This window comes from Glycine max, chromosome 15 (assembly GCF_000004515.6).
Source record: "Glycine max cultivar Williams 82 chromosome 15, Glycine_max_v4.0, whole genome shotgun sequence".
Classification (NCBI taxonomy): Eukaryota; Viridiplantae; Streptophyta; class Magnoliopsida; order Fabales; family Fabaceae; genus Glycine; species Glycine max.
In genome coordinates, this window is record NC_038251.2 from 23,681,180 (window position 1) to 23,697,103 (window position 15,924).

At 33.5% G+C, this 15,924-nt stretch overlaps 1 protein-coding gene across 1 annotated transcript in view; it reads right to left on the minus strand.

Annotated features, from left to right (window-relative positions):
* Positions 1-5,822: 5,822 nt before the first annotated feature.
* LOC100788366 (CBL-interacting serine/threonine-protein kinase 23) overlaps positions 5,823-15,924 on the minus strand; it is an 18,864-nt gene continuing 8,762 nt past the window's right edge. Inside the window, exon 8 of the mRNA XM_006597879.4 lies at positions 5,823-6,133. Within this exon, the coding sequence (XP_006597942.1) occupies positions 6,071-6,133 (63 nt within the window). The 3' untranslated portion in view covers positions 5,823-6,070. The remainder of the gene's footprint in view (positions 6,134-15,924) is intronic.

A 15,924-nucleotide genomic window follows, 5' to 3' on the forward strand; every position in this document is an offset into this window, starting at 1 on the left:
CTACTGATGAAATTTTTTATCTAGGCAGTTTCCAATTTATGTCAACTAACTAAATAAATTATTTCCACAAAAAATAAATAAAGTTAACTCTAAAATTATACGATTAATATCATACAGAGCATAAATTAAATCACACGGTCATTGTGAATCATGGAGGTTTTGATGATGTAAAAAAGAATTCACTTGATAATGATAAAAGATAAGATAGTAAGGGCTTATGAGACAACTTTTTATATATGAAATATATGTAATCTTCAATTGTTTCATATAAGCAATCATTGCAAAATCAAGGGGGAGTAAACTATCTAGATAGATATTCTTTTGTTTTTTTACTCCTAACCTACAAATGGTTGTCATCATCAAAAATGGGAAGAATGTGAATCATGCAGGTTTTGATGATGTCAACAAGAATTTGCTTAATAATGATTTTCATCATCAAAAAGGGGGAAAATATGAATCATGCAGGTTTTGATGATGTAAAAAAGAATTCACTTGATAATGATTGTCATCATAAAAAAGGGAGAGAATGTGAATGTATGAATACATGATTTTGATGATGCCAAAGAATAATCAAACAAGGTTGCTTTTAAGATTATTTCAACAAACATTCAAAGGTTAAGTATTGCTTCAAGATTAATACAAGGTTGCTTCAACAAACAAGCATTGCTTCAGGATTAATTCAAGATCAAGCCTTTGCCTTAAAACAAGTGTTTCCAAGAGATCAAGGCTCTGGTAATTGATTACCAGGCAGTGTAATCGATTATCAGAAGACAATTTTGAAAAATCAGCTTTTAGAACGGTTTTGAAATTTGAATTTAAAAGTTGTAATCGATTACCAGCAACGGAACTCTTGAAATTCAATTTGAAAAGTCATGACCCTTCAAAATATAACTGTGTAATCGATTACCAGAAACCTGTAATCGATTACCAATGAAGAATTTCAGAAAAAGCTTTTTGAAAAGGCACATCTCTTCAAACCATTTTGAAAAGGCACGAAGGGCATATATATGTGTGTCTGACTTCGAAAAGCAAGAGAAAGATATATATTCTAAGAGAACTTTATTGCTAAATGCTCTCTCAACAACTCTAGGGCAAACACTTGCAAATCTATTGAGAGTTTATCCAGGAACTTCAAATTGTATTATCATCTCTAAAAGAGAGAAATTTATTGCTAAATGCTCTCTCAACAACTCTAGGGAAACACTTGCAAATCTATTGAGAGTTCATCCAGGAATTTCAAATTCTATTATCATCTATAAAAGAAAGAAATTCCTCTAGGAACTTTAATTTGTATCATCCACTCTAAAGGAGAGAAATCTTTTAGTTCATCTCAGAAAGTCAATTGTAATCAAGAGACTATTGTTTCTTGAATTGTGAGTTTCCTGAACATAAGGGAAAGGGATCCCTCGAGTGTTCAGAAGTTGTAAAAAGGATTTTTACAAAGTTAGTGAAAATCTCAAGTGTGTTGCTTGAGGACTTGACGTAGGCACGGGAAGTGGCCGAACCAGTATAAATCGAGTTTGCATTTCTCTCTTCCTTTATCTCATTTATGTTATTGCAATCAATTTTGTCTTGCATGTTTAAAGAACATTATTAAATTGATTGTTGCTTCTTCTTCTGCATTCTGAGCCTATCATTTGGAAGGGGGTTAAAAGTTTGTTAGTTGGAAATTTTGAAACTTAATTCACCTCCCCTCTTAATTTATTGAGGCCACTTGTTCAACAGTCATAAAATTAAATTATACAGTGCAAAATTTCCATTGTCTAGTCTTTAACAGTAAATTTTTTTTACATGTGTAGAAAAGAAATGTAGAAGGAAATTTCACGATGTTACACAACCCATTGAACTGACTTCTTTCTATCATTTGAAGGAATCCATGTGTTTAGCTCAACATTGATGCCACCAAGTCTAGCAACAAATGATGTTTGCTACCCCCCTAGGAGTGATATAGTCCAACAATGTTTGTTCAGTTGTTGGATCATTATTAATTAACAACTCCACCGACATTGCCTCCTCCACTTGTAGCAATCATTTCCCTTTTTTGTTCAACTCTATTTCTCATGTTCTTCACAAGTGTTGGTCTCTAAGATCGAGTTAGCATAAACTATCAACACAAGAGGAAGGATTAAAATGCAACAAGAAAAGGAAAAATTAGAAATAAACTCAACTTCAAAAATCTTAAAAATTAAACAAACACAATTAAAAAAACAAAATAGAAAGAAGTAAAACAAAAAATTAATAAAAATAAAAAACTATGAACACTACAAACAAGAATTTCTTGGCTCACACAAAATCAATTATTCAAAAACTATTCAACTAGTCTCAGGCAACGACACCAAAAACTTGATGCATAAAATATCTTCGCTAAGGGCAAGTGCACCCTATATGGCACTTACAATGGACCTAAATCTGGTTATCATACCCAAAGGACTAATGGCAATTCCCAAATAATTCAATTTTGCAATCAACAAAACAATTTTTATTTAATCAACAATTTGAGAAGTTGTTATCAATTATTTGTGGAAAAAGAAAGAATAGAGTAAGCACACAATATCAATGCAAGAATAATAATCCAAGAGTTAGCCTAGGATTGTGATTTTACGTATACCTCATTTCCCCCAGTTCTTATTCTAATCAAAACCCTAATCCACACTTTAATTGCCAGCTACCTCTTAAATTCATTTATTAGCTCTTGATCATGGTCTTATAATACCCTTTTCCTAATTCAATTTTCAATTGGCCATAGAAAAATTAAATTAGGGCAAAGGTAAATTCATAGAGAGGTAATGAACATATTAATTTTATTGGGAGTTCATATAACAGGTTTAGTCATACAAGTTATACAAATTCAACTTCTTCGCAAGTCAATTAATCACAGGCAAATGGTTATTGATAAGAAATTAACTAAAATTTAGAGTAATCAGTTCCAAAATAACAATCAAAATAGTTAAGAAAAACAATTGACTTAATAACATCAAGATTTTCATTAAAATTAGAATTGAGGTACAAGACTATAGTTACATCATAATCCAAGCCCTAAGAATTTAGCCACTCATGATCATGATGAAGCAGAAATTTCCAATAATAGACATAAAGATTACAAGAAGGGAAGAAACTTCAAAATGTCCAATAATAGCCTCTACATCCTCCCTCAATTAAGAGTCCCTTACACAAAAGCCTTCTTACACAGAACTCTCAGATTAAAAAACAAAATAAAAGATCAGATAATTGAGGGTTCCTATTTTCTATTTAGGCTTAAATGCAATTTTGGTCCCTCTATTTTACTTAATATGTTATTTAGATTTTTCTATTTTAAAATTGAGACATTTGATCCTTCAATTTTAAAACATTTGAAATTTGGTCCCCTTATTTCAAAATATAAACATTTGGTCCCCATATTTTAGGAAATCCACAATTTTGGTTCACGTATTTTAGAAAATCTACAATTTTGGTTTAATATTTAATTTTGTCTATATTTTATTTATTTTATTTCTTATTTCGTAATTAATTAAATCATTTCTCAATGATACCTTAAATGAATATGTTAGGTTTAGGATTCAATTAAATCAAAATAAAAGAAATAAAATATAAACAAAATTGAAAATTTGACCAAAATTATAATTTTTTCAAATAAGAGGACTAAATGTCTCTATTTTAAAATTGAAAAACTAAAATCGCATATTTTAAAAAATAAGATGATCAAATGTCTCAATTTTAAAATGGAGGAACCAAAAGTATGGATCAAACAAAATAAGGAGACCATAATTACATTTAAGCCTTCTATTTATAATGACTAAAATGTAATTGTCTTTGTAGCATCAACATGGCCTTACTGGTCCCAGCATGACTGTGGTCTTTTGGCGGTTAATTCAAGTTTTAAATTTTGCTATTGAGTTCCCTGGATCAGCATTATCTTGCTTGGTGATGATGACATTGATTCTCTTTTTATGGGAATTGTACCAGGTTGGCTTGCTCTCAACACAGTTGTGGTTGACTCAACACAATAGTGTAGGATCCACCACAGTCGTGGTTTTCAACACAATTTTGATGTTCAACAAAGTGGCAAATTTGAGTCCAAAACTCAACTTTGTAGCTCTTTAGCCTATTAAAATACCTTTCTAACACTAACTTGGACCAAATCGTGAGTTTTTCTAACAAATATTCTCAAAAACTCATTGCAAAATATATTCAAAACTCGATTTTATCATAAGTCACTATGGAGTATGTCCTATCTATAAGGTGGTTCACTTCAAACTGAAACTTAAATATTTATATAGAGTACACAGTAAGTGGAGATAAAAACTTGAAGAAAATATAGCAATTATTTACTTTTATCACAATTCAATGATCCAAATCCAAATCAAATCAAGCCGATCTTAATCAAATTGGTTGAAATTTTTTCCAAAATCCAAACCAAACCAATTCAATGTAACTAATTCAACTTTCATTTACCCTGAGACAATTGTTAAATGGAAAAAAGTTAGATATAGTTCTTACGCACTTTTAGTATTGTTGTCCCATCAAGAGTTAGAGTTTCACATTAGTAATCAACATAATAAATTTGTATGCATGCAAATTACCAATATTCTAATTCTAATTGGAAAATAATACAAAAAGTACCTAAATAATTGTATCTAAGTTTTTCCTTGTTAAATTCACCTCCCTAAATTACTAACATATCTTTTTTCTCCTTCCAAAATACCCTTTTTTGAAAATTAATTTTCAAAACTAAATTTTTCAGAATGTATTCGTTCGCTCCTTTCTCTCTCTCATGGCTTCCATGTTCGTTCCCACCCTCACCTTCCCAAAATAGAAGCTTGTTGTTCCTTTTCCCAAGCAAACGCCTGCTCTCACTTCTTCCTTTCCCAAATATATTTTTACAACAAAAATTATGTTCACATAATTCCGCTGCAGTTAAATTATGTTAAATTATTGTGTATTTGTGTAATTTGATACTCCCTTCCGGTCAAGATTATAAGGAAAGAAAATAACTTTTTTACACATTAAAAAATTAATTAATTATATTAAATTGTGTCATTTTTAATTAAAAATAACTTCTTTCCCCTAAATTATCTCTCATTAAAACTTGATATCAAGTATAAAAAAAATTGACTGTATTAAATAAATAATATTTTAAAAATAATCTCATTAAATAAGAATTTATTAATTGAAATTTATTTAGTTAAGATAAAAAATAAGAGTATTGTTTCTTGTATTTAAGACAGAAAAAAGTATATAAGAGTAAAAAGTACTACTAGAGTAATATTTTAAAGGGTAAAATGTTTATTACCTTTATTTCTTCAAAGTTTCTGAAAACATCAATCTCTACACAAACTACGTACTAACTTAAATCATTTGGTTTTCTAAAATTAATTGGCGGGGCATAATTTGTATTTTACACATCTATGTATGCTCTTTAAGAAAGGACCAAACTTAGATTAAATTTTATATATCCTAATGATCAAGTTTTCAAATTAAATGATAAATACTTTCAAAAGATTCTTTTAAATCTGCATTATTTACTTAATGGAGGCTATTTAACGATGAAAAAACTTCACGTCACCATTTTATTTAAAAACTTTATGATAAGAATATAAGAAACTTTTATTTAAATTTTATCTTTTAAAAAGAAATTATTATATAATTGACTTTGTTTCTAATAGAGAAAAAATAAAAATAAAATCGATTAAAACTACCCAAGTCGTTTACCCAAGAAACTGGTCATGCAAACAAATGTTAGAAATCTTTAGCTAGCCTGAATTTCACTTTTGCATTTGTTAAGTTTGTGACAGCACAGAAATGAAAAAGTTATTGATATACCGTTCAAATAAAAGAAAACTTTCATAAGCAACTAGTCATACAAACAAATGCTAGAAATCTTTAGCTAGCCTAGTTTTCCCCTTTGCATCTTTAAAGTTTGTTACAACACAAAAATTAAAGCTATTGATATACAGTTCAAATAAAGGCAAATTTTCATAATTGATGGATGAGGAAAAAAGTCCATGACAGAATCCTCCAATGACCACTCTTTCTTTTTACTGCTCCAATGACACTCTTAATAGCACAAATACTAGTAACTGTACTTCGTACGGATATGAAAATTAGGATAACAATTATTTTGATGGATTGGCACCTGTACATAGAAATTGAAAACATATTACATTACCTCTCCAAATTAATGGGAAAAATCATTACTGAAAACAACTACTATAAAGCCTAGTTGTATAACTCCCAATCAGGGATTCAACTGTAGGTTAATATGTTGAACCGGAAAACACAAGAATTTTTTTTTTAGTATTTTTAAAATTCATTCATTTATTTTTTTTCGTCATTATGACATTGGTGTAAAGTATGATTAATTTTTGCTTGAGAATTTGATATCACCTCTAATGGAGTCTCCCATCCCAACTATATTTTTTCATCAACAAAACTCAGAAACCGAAACATTGTTTAAGAAATCTGAATTCAATTCCACTCATATCAACGACATATTAATCCCATCATCTATTTTAATCAACCAAAACAATTCTATAAGTTTCTTAATGTTCCAAAACCTTCTCGGAACCTTCATTTGGACACCAGCATGGGTCGAAGCCTATTATTAGTTATTGGATCCAGATGGTACATTTCAAATAGGGATCCAACCTCAATAAAAACATAGTTGAAAATTTTAAAAATATTTGCGGCAGCCACTATCCATTATCTACTTATCCTTTAATCTAATTTATATTGCTCCTTGTATAATTAAGTTCTTAAAGAATACTATTGTTTTATAAGTAATGCCAGATGAAACCTTTTCTCCAGTACCAAAGACACTTCATACTACCCTTTTGGCAACTCTAACAAGTTATTAGCAGACAAAAAAATCACTGATCAGAATTAAACTCCTCCTACCATTTGAAACATACTAATTAATTAATAGTATTTATGAAACCAGAAATAACGAAATATTACCGAAAGTTGTTAAAAGTTTAAATCATCGAAAAGGGTACAAAAATGTCCAAATCAACATGCCACAACCAATAATAAATTGTTAAATTGCTAAAATCCTTATTTTGCCAATTCAAATATCAGGATTCATAGAAAACTAACCATCTTTTTCTGGCTGTTGCTAGCTGCACCAGCAATTCAATGAACTTCCAAAATTGCCCTTCGTTTAAAAATCAAAAGGCTTCCAGAAGATCCGATAAGGGTTCTTCTGGAATTTCTGAAAGAAGTTGTTTCGGAAACATTCCGGAAGAAGTGTTCTTCCGGAAGAAACCAAAGGTCATCTGGAAGAACCCTTCTTCCGGAAGTCTCCCGGAACACCTCTTCCGGAAAGTTTCCGAAAGAAGTAGTTCTTCCGGAAGAATTCCGGAAGAAGGGTTCTTCCAGAAGAATTCTGGAAAAAGGGTTCTTCCGGATGACCTTTGAGATTTTCGGAAGAACTTTCCGCCACTTCTTCCGGAAGTTTGTTTTTTATTTTTAAAAAATATTGTTTTGTTTTTTTTTTTAAAAAAAATGAATGATTATTATATTTTTTTGATTATTTTGTTTTTGAGATTTTATAAAAAAAATGAGGTTTGGCTTTTTGATGACAAATAAAGATGTTTTTTTTTTATAATTTAAATTGTGTATTTTTACTAAATATTAATTTTTAAATTATTTGTTTTTTTGTTTATAAATGAAGTTGTGTATGTTTTTGTTTATTGTTTATTTTTTTAAATTAGTGTATTTTATTTATAAATTAAGTTGATTATTTTTGTTAATTGGTTTTGTTTATTTTTTATATGATTTTAGTTGAGTATTTTACTAATTATTTAATTTTAAATTATTTATGTTTTTGTTTATAAATGAAGTTTTTTATTTTTATAAATAAAGTTGTGTGTGTTTTGGAAATTTTTTTAAAATACTATTTTTTTTATAAATGGTATAAATTAAGTTGTGTATGTTTTGAAATATTTTTTTTCCCATTTTTGTTTTATTTTTATATATAATTTTAGTTGTGTCTGTTTGTTAATTATATATTTTTAAATTAGTTGTGTTTTTTTGTTTATAAATAAAGTTGTTTATTTTATTATAAATGAAGTATTTTTTTTAAAAAAATTAAGTTGTGGATGTTTACTAATTAATTATTTTTACATTAGTTGTGTTTTTTTTATAAATGAAGTTGTGAATATTTTTTAATTAATTATTTTTACATTAGTTGTGTTTTTTTTTATAAATGAAGTTGTTTATTTTTTTTTAAATTAAGTTGAGGATGTTTAATAATTAATTATTTTTACATTAGTTGTGTTTTTTTTATAAATGAAGTTGTTTATTTTTTTAAAATTAAGTTGTGGATGTTTACTAATTAATTATTTTTACATTAGTTGTGTTTTTTTTATAAATGAAGTTGTTTATTTTTAAAAAAAATTAAGTTGTGGATGTTTACTAATTAATTATTTTTACATTAGTTGTGTTTTTTTTATAAATGAAGTTGTTTATTTTTAAAAAAAATTAAGTTGTGGATGTTTACTAATTAATTATTTTTACATTAGTTGTGTTTTTTTTTATAAATGAAGTTGTTTATTTTTTTTAAATTAAGTTGTGGATGTTTACAAATAATTTGATTTAAATTAGTCTTATTTGTTTATAAATAAACTTGTTTTATTTTTATAAAGAAAGTTGTGTATATTTTGACCGAAAAAAATACGAGTTCCACATGATTTGCAGATCATGGCTAGAACACGAGGTTTAGGTCGTGCTATAGGTAGACTTATAGACAGAGATAGACATGATGACCATGATGCAACTGATGTTCCCGAGAGGCGTAGGCCTACTGCCTCCGCCCGTAGACAACGGGTTCATCAGATGACTGCGGATGCACGTGATATGGCTAAGGATGTTGCTGACATGACTGAGGATGTCCCTGATCTGGCTGAGGAGGCACCTGAGATGCGTGCGGACGTACATGGTGCTGATGATGCTGAGGGATTCCCTGGTGGGCCACGTGACCCGTCCGTGCTGACATCATTTGCGGACCATGTTGCACACGCTATTTGGAGTGAACATGTATTTTAATTTGTTAATTATTTATCATTGTTGATTTGTTTATCATTAATTTTTTTTAATAATTGTATAATTTGTACTTCAAATCAGGAACGTCCTGATTTGAAGTTGGTGTCACATGGGAGGAAGGTGACATTGATTGGGAGGTTAGTGCCTAAGATTGAAGGACTGGTTGGTGCCACGGGATTAAGTCCACTGATCGATTGTTCAATTGTTACTGGCGATCCTGGACTTACATTCGCATTTGTGGAGAGGTGGCACAGCGAGACCAGCACCTTCCACCTTCTGGTAGGAGAGTTGACGATCACATTGGATGATGTGTCGTCACTCCTTCATTTGCCTATCACTGGCGCGTCGCACAGTTTTCATGCTCTTTCTACGGAGGAGGCGATATTTTTGCTGACAGAGTTGCTTGAGGTATCTACCGAGGAGGCTAGAGCCGAGACAGCCCTAACACGTGGGGCATACGTACGACTAGGATGGGTTCGAGACATTTATGAGATGAGATGTCAGGCCCGGCAGTGGATTGTAGCAGCTCGTGCTTATCTGCTACACCTGGTCGGTTGCACTCTTTTTTCTAATAAGAGTGCAACATACGTTCATGTGGTGCACCTAGACGCTTTTCGCGACCTGGGTCAGAGTGGTGGTTATGCTTGGGGAGTTGCCGCACTGATTCATATGTATAACCAGTTAGATGAGGCTTCTAGGACCACCAAACGACAGATTGCGGGGTACCTGACTCTATTCCAGGTAAATTTTGTGTTTTTTAATATGTTACGTTCGATTATGATTTAAACATGTTTTTATGTTATGTTAACCTCATTTTTTGTGTAGTGCTGGTTCTGTGAGCACTTCCCTAGTGTGCACCAGTGCGTAACAGATGATACATACCAGGAGACGTCCCCACGTGCTTCCCGGTGGTTGACGTCGAAGGCGCACATGAAGGAAATCACAGGAGCACCTTACAAGGCACGTTGTGATGCTTTGACTGTCACAGATGTGTCTTGGTTGTCGTACACTGAGCATCGGGGGGTTAGGGCCTTTGAGCTGATTTCATCATTCCAGGGTCAGTTGAGATGGGGTCCTATGGTGGTCACAGCTCGACCGGAGAGGGTGGTACGACAGTTTGGTTACATTCAGAGCATCCCTCCGCCGCCTGTTAGTGCTCGATTGTCACATGACGATATAGATGACAGGTGGATGCATTTTGCGGAGCACGTACTACCTGTGGGTGAGCTTTGTCTAGTGCCTGGGCAGGTATCTGCGGATTACATGGAGTGGTTTTTCCGCATATCTCACCCATTCATGATATCGATCCAGGCAGGTGACCAGCCTAGAGATGCACCAGCCGCAGACCCTGAGGAGTACATACAGCTGCCCAGCCCCCAGGTTCCAGTGGCATTTGACCCGCCTCGACATGCAGTGGTAAGAATTTTTGCGCGTTTAATGTTTGATGAGTTGTTATTTATTTTAAATTTTATAATAAATGTTTTTGATGACTGTCACAAGATGATTATGACGGATATGAGGCGATTGCACATAGGTTGGAGCGTGTGCTCAACCTTAGGATGGTCACTGCAGGCACAGAGTTATATGAGATTATGCAGGACTGCCTGACGATCGCCAGAGGGGGAGTCAGTGCTAATGGAAGTGTCAGGGCTCGTCAGAGACGCCGCACAGAACATTGATTATTGTATTTATTTTTTATTTTGTAGTTGACATGAATTTTTGTATTTGTTACACTTTTTAGTTTAATGTAGTTGACTTGTTTTACACAGTTCATTATTTTATGATATTAACTGGCGTATCGATTTTGATTCCGATCGTGATCCTTAAGCGAAGTTTTGGAGTGTTTTAAATTTTTTTTTTAAAAAAAAAGTGAAGCTAAAATCATGAGTTTTGTTCGTAAGAATTACATTAAAAATAAATGTTTTTATAAAAGAGGCAGGAAATCCAAAAAAATAGGAATCAGATTTTTTTTTTTATGTTTAAGTACCCATGTTTGGGGTTTTTCTCCGTGGGTGTGCGAGTGGCGTAAGACAATGGAGGGTCGCTATTTCTCATGTTTGAACGTCAAAGAACCCAAAAAAATTATTCCCGTTCCCCGGTTCCGTCAAATAACACCTAAAAAAGAGCCAGAAAATCCAAAAAAATAAGAATGGAACCCTTTTTCATGTTCAAGTACCCATGCTTGGGGTTTTTTTCCGTGGGTGTGCGAGTGCCGTAAAACAATGGAGGGCCGCTATTTCTCATGTCTGGACGTCAAAGAACCCAAAAAAATTATTCCCGTTTCCAGGTTCCGTCAAATAACACCTAAAAAAAGAGTCAAAAATCCAAAAAAATAGGAATGAGACCCTTTTTCATGTTCAAGTACCCATGTTTGAGGGTTTTTTCCGTGGGTGTGCGAGTGTCGTAAGACAATTGAGGGCCGCTATTTCTCATGTTTGGATGTCAAAGAACCAAAAAAAATTATTCTCGTTTCCCGGTTCCGTCAAATAACACCTAAAAAAAGAGCCAGAAAATTCAAAAAAATAGGAATCCGACTCTTCTAAGTCTGCGTAAGGTTTTAAGGTCAAACAATTAAAATAAATTATCTTTGGACCATTGAAACAACACATTGAACTTTATTATGGGATTTAAACACGCCGTAAACAGATAAAGGTTACATCAACGAAAAAGCAAAAAAATAAACATTGCATTCAGTTGTTTAGCGATGTCGCAGTCACCTCGTCTTTGATTTTCACAACATATTTAGTAAAGATAGCTAAAATTTCTAATGGTCCATATTTTTTCCAGTAGTTAGATTGTACTAACACCTTCAGCAGTTCTTCGTTGGTCCTCAGCTCATTTATTTCATATTTATAAGCGTATCTGAATATTCAAAGCGACCTGGTTGGCGGAAAAACAATCGTCTTACCGTTTGTGATTCGTGAATTTCAAGAGGGGGAATCCCTTTAGGTGCAACTGGCTTTATTAAATTCTTCAGTTCATCGATGGTACATGTTGAAGGAATTTGAAATTTCTTAGGATTTTTTCTTGTGAACGCGCATCCAACAAATTTGTTCTGCGGTAGCATGTTTCATTTCCCGTTGTAATACATAATTACATCATGAGTACGGGGCATAGTGTGTTGAAGTAAGTTTATTATTTCATCTGGTCTTCTTCCAACGGTGCATAATAACTCAATCGGACCAACACAAGAAAATTGATCATTACAAATTAACATTGTGTTGACATCGTCATCATTTATCAATTTCATACACTGAAAGCGAATTTGGTTACCTGTATCGGTGAATGGCTTCCGGTAGTGAATTTCATCCAAAAATTGTTTGTCGGATAGCTGAAAGGTATTGTGTATTCTGGTTTTTAGGCTTGCAAAATCATAGCTGTTTGGTACTTGAATGGGCACCGGAGTTGAAGTTTGGAAGTAAACACCAGTATCATTGTGAATAATTGATCCATTTGGAAAAATGAAAGACAACCTTGAGTTGACAATCGTCTGACTGCTAGTTTCTCCTAAAAATGTCATACTTTGTGTACCAATTGGGAGACTATGTGAAAGCAAGATAATGTGTGATTTATTAGCCGTGGCTGCTATATATATAGATGGTTGTGACCGAGCGATTACTTCACTTTGTTTACAAAAAAATAGACACGCATGAACATGTTTCGTGTTTATGTTTCCTTCAGAATGTATAGTCAAGTTAGTCAATGTATTGTCGCGCTCAAACTTTAATACGCATACATGTCATTATGTGTTGTCAATTATGACAATGATGTATGCTATACGCGTAAATGATTTTTGTTGGACCGACAATTTTTTTGCTTAACGAAACGAGTACTTAATAATATTAATTGGTTAGTAGTGGCTTACAACAAATTATATCGCATAATGAATACAATTACATAAACAATGCATGTTTAGTCTTCATATAGGTCGACATAGTGTCTTTTGAATGACATCAAGCTTGTGTATTGATGCATTCTACTAATATATGGAATTGTCCACTGCTTTGCCTGAGAATAACAATTGCTTGACCACAACAACGCTGGAGGCGGTAAGAGGGACAATGGTCTTTCAATAAACCTGTTGTACATGAACAAAGATTATATCATGCGGTGACCGTGTCAAATGAACCAGCGAAGTCATTGCATAATTGTTATACTAACTATATTCAATGTACCTGAACAAAATGATTTCCAAACACGTGACCGACACATATCATGCGGTGCTCAGAAGAATCAGGTGGTGGTTGACTTCTAAGAGGAAAAAATGTCATGCTTTGTTGTCGGGACAACGATACAAGGATTACGTTATACCGTGATGCAATCACATATCCCATCTTCGTTATATCCATCCACTTGTCCACACTAACCTGAATCAACCAAACATACACATGTAAGTAATTTAAAGTTTGTTATTAAAAAAATTAACCTAAAAACATACCTTCGAAAACCCATCAACAAGTAGGGACAACTTTAATTGTTCAAATCTCTCTGTGCCACCGAAGAGGTTCATGTACTCATGCGACCACCTGCCAAGTTCTTTAATCAATTCATTACGCACTAACGGCCATGAATCTTCCCCCATACCTAATAAAGCGGCAATGGACCGATATCCACAGTTACCGTCCGCTTTGACATCCACAAAGTCACAAATGAAACTTTGAATGAATGGCGCAAATTGATCCAACATCGGGATGATCCTTGTTGGCTGAGGCGATTCAGAACATGATGCACTACGTTTGACTGGAGAGTTGCTGCTTTGAACAGAATGAAAAGCATCAACATACTCTCAGTAAGACAAATCACACTTTGTGGATCTTTGACTTCTTTTCATCGATTTCTTCGGTGCACCTTTAGTTTTGACCTTTGACGAAGAAGGACACATAGAGTTATGATCAGGGTATGCAATTTCTCGAAGTTTACTCTTCAGAGTTACTTTGCCAGACACATCAAGTTCATCAAACCTTTTAGATATGGTATCTATCTCTTCCTTGATGCTGACTTCCGTCTCACATAACCCTTGGTCTGAAAAGCAAAGTCTCCTCCAGAAAATATGGACTGACTCCACTGGGATGCTGCCAACAGTATACCTAAAAAGCTCACATGCACAAAGAATACCGTGCGTGCTTCTCATCACACAACCACAAGAAGAAGGATTGTTGTCGAGATAACGTAGACGGTCAACCTCAGAAGTAATCTGATTTAAAGCGTCCCTTGAAACCATTTCAAGAAGTCTCTTGTATAAGGTTTTTTTATATACATGCCCAACCACATGCGTACTGGTTTCAAAGGATGTTTTAATTTCAACGTGTTGCAGTGTGATCATGTTGTTCATGGCATCCCAAACACTACATAGGTCTCAAACGCTATGTTGTAGTACTCTTTTGAGAGCCCAATAAACTGATTCAACCCTACATTTAAAAACCACAACAAACATGAAAATATACAAGAATTAAATACCATTTATTAATAATCCTTACAAACAAATAAAATAAGTTCTTAATACCCGTTCGTTGTTGTGTTGCATATGTGCATGACCTTATTCGTCCATGCTGTAATAAATTTTTCTTTGTGGGGGATAATCCATGTGTCGTTAACATAGTCAGTGAACATCGGCCAAGGCGAACAAACAATTTGAAACTTCTGAAGCGACTTAGCGAACTGGTGTTCGAACGGACAATCAACCAAAGTACCCCAGTTATCCAATACATAGTCCCACACATTTTTTCACCGATTAAAGATTTGCACTTCGCCTTCACATTTTTATCGATATGAAACATGCACAACAAATTTGTACACTCCGGGAACACAGTTTTCACTGCATTCATCAGTGCTAGGTCTCTGTTAGTGACAATAACAACAGGGAGGCGATCGTTTCTTAAAAGTAGGCCTCGAAATCGTTCCAAAGCCCATACAATATTATTAACACGCTCAGCCTCCAGATATGCAAACACCAAAATAGATCACGCACCACAACTTCATGCTTCAATCTATGCCAATGAATGTATTGATCACGTTCGAGAAACTTCATCAGATGTTGCATTTCGGTATCAGCTCCTCTTATTTAAGAACAATATGCACTTCTTGCATTGTAAATTTGCTTTATCGTGGTGCAACTGTTGGCATTGTGTTCCTTCAACGTTAGCAAGATGTTTTATGGTTTCACCATCGACTTTGTCATATCAGCAATAATTTTCTTTTCTTTCTTAGTCAATCGCCCAGCGTATGGATGTCCAACTAAGGACTTGACCAATTCATGATTGTGAATCCCACAGATCAACTTCACCATCCAACCTTCCCCTCCATGCACTGGTTTCCCACGAAGCCTGAAGGGACAACCACATTTCCTACTCCCAGTGTCTTTTCTAACGAATTCTTTATTTCTACACTTGTACGTACTATTCCTTTCACACCTAATTAAGACAAATGAACTTCTTCCTCTATTGTCGGTATTTGTGTCAGACCTCATAATCACTGCAACAAATCCATTTTCATGGGCAACTGTTCGAGCCCATTGCAAAACATCATCTCAAGTACCGAATACCTACAACGCAACCCAAACATATTAATTTTTATACAAAACATCAATTCAACTAAATGACTCAAGTTATCTATCATTACCTGAGACGTATTAAAAGTATTTGAACAATCAACATGTGGTTCATTCACCTCAGATTCTTCTTCATTATCATAATCATAATCCATATGAACTTCTTGTGACATCGCATAGTCATACCTCCATTGATTTTCGTCCATCTTAAGGACATATGCATCATACACAAGTACAGTGAAATTATCATATAACCACATCCACAAATTTAGCTACCAAATGGTTATAGGTATAATAAGAGGCTGCATGCCGTCTGAAGAAACCTTGAGTCTATTTTT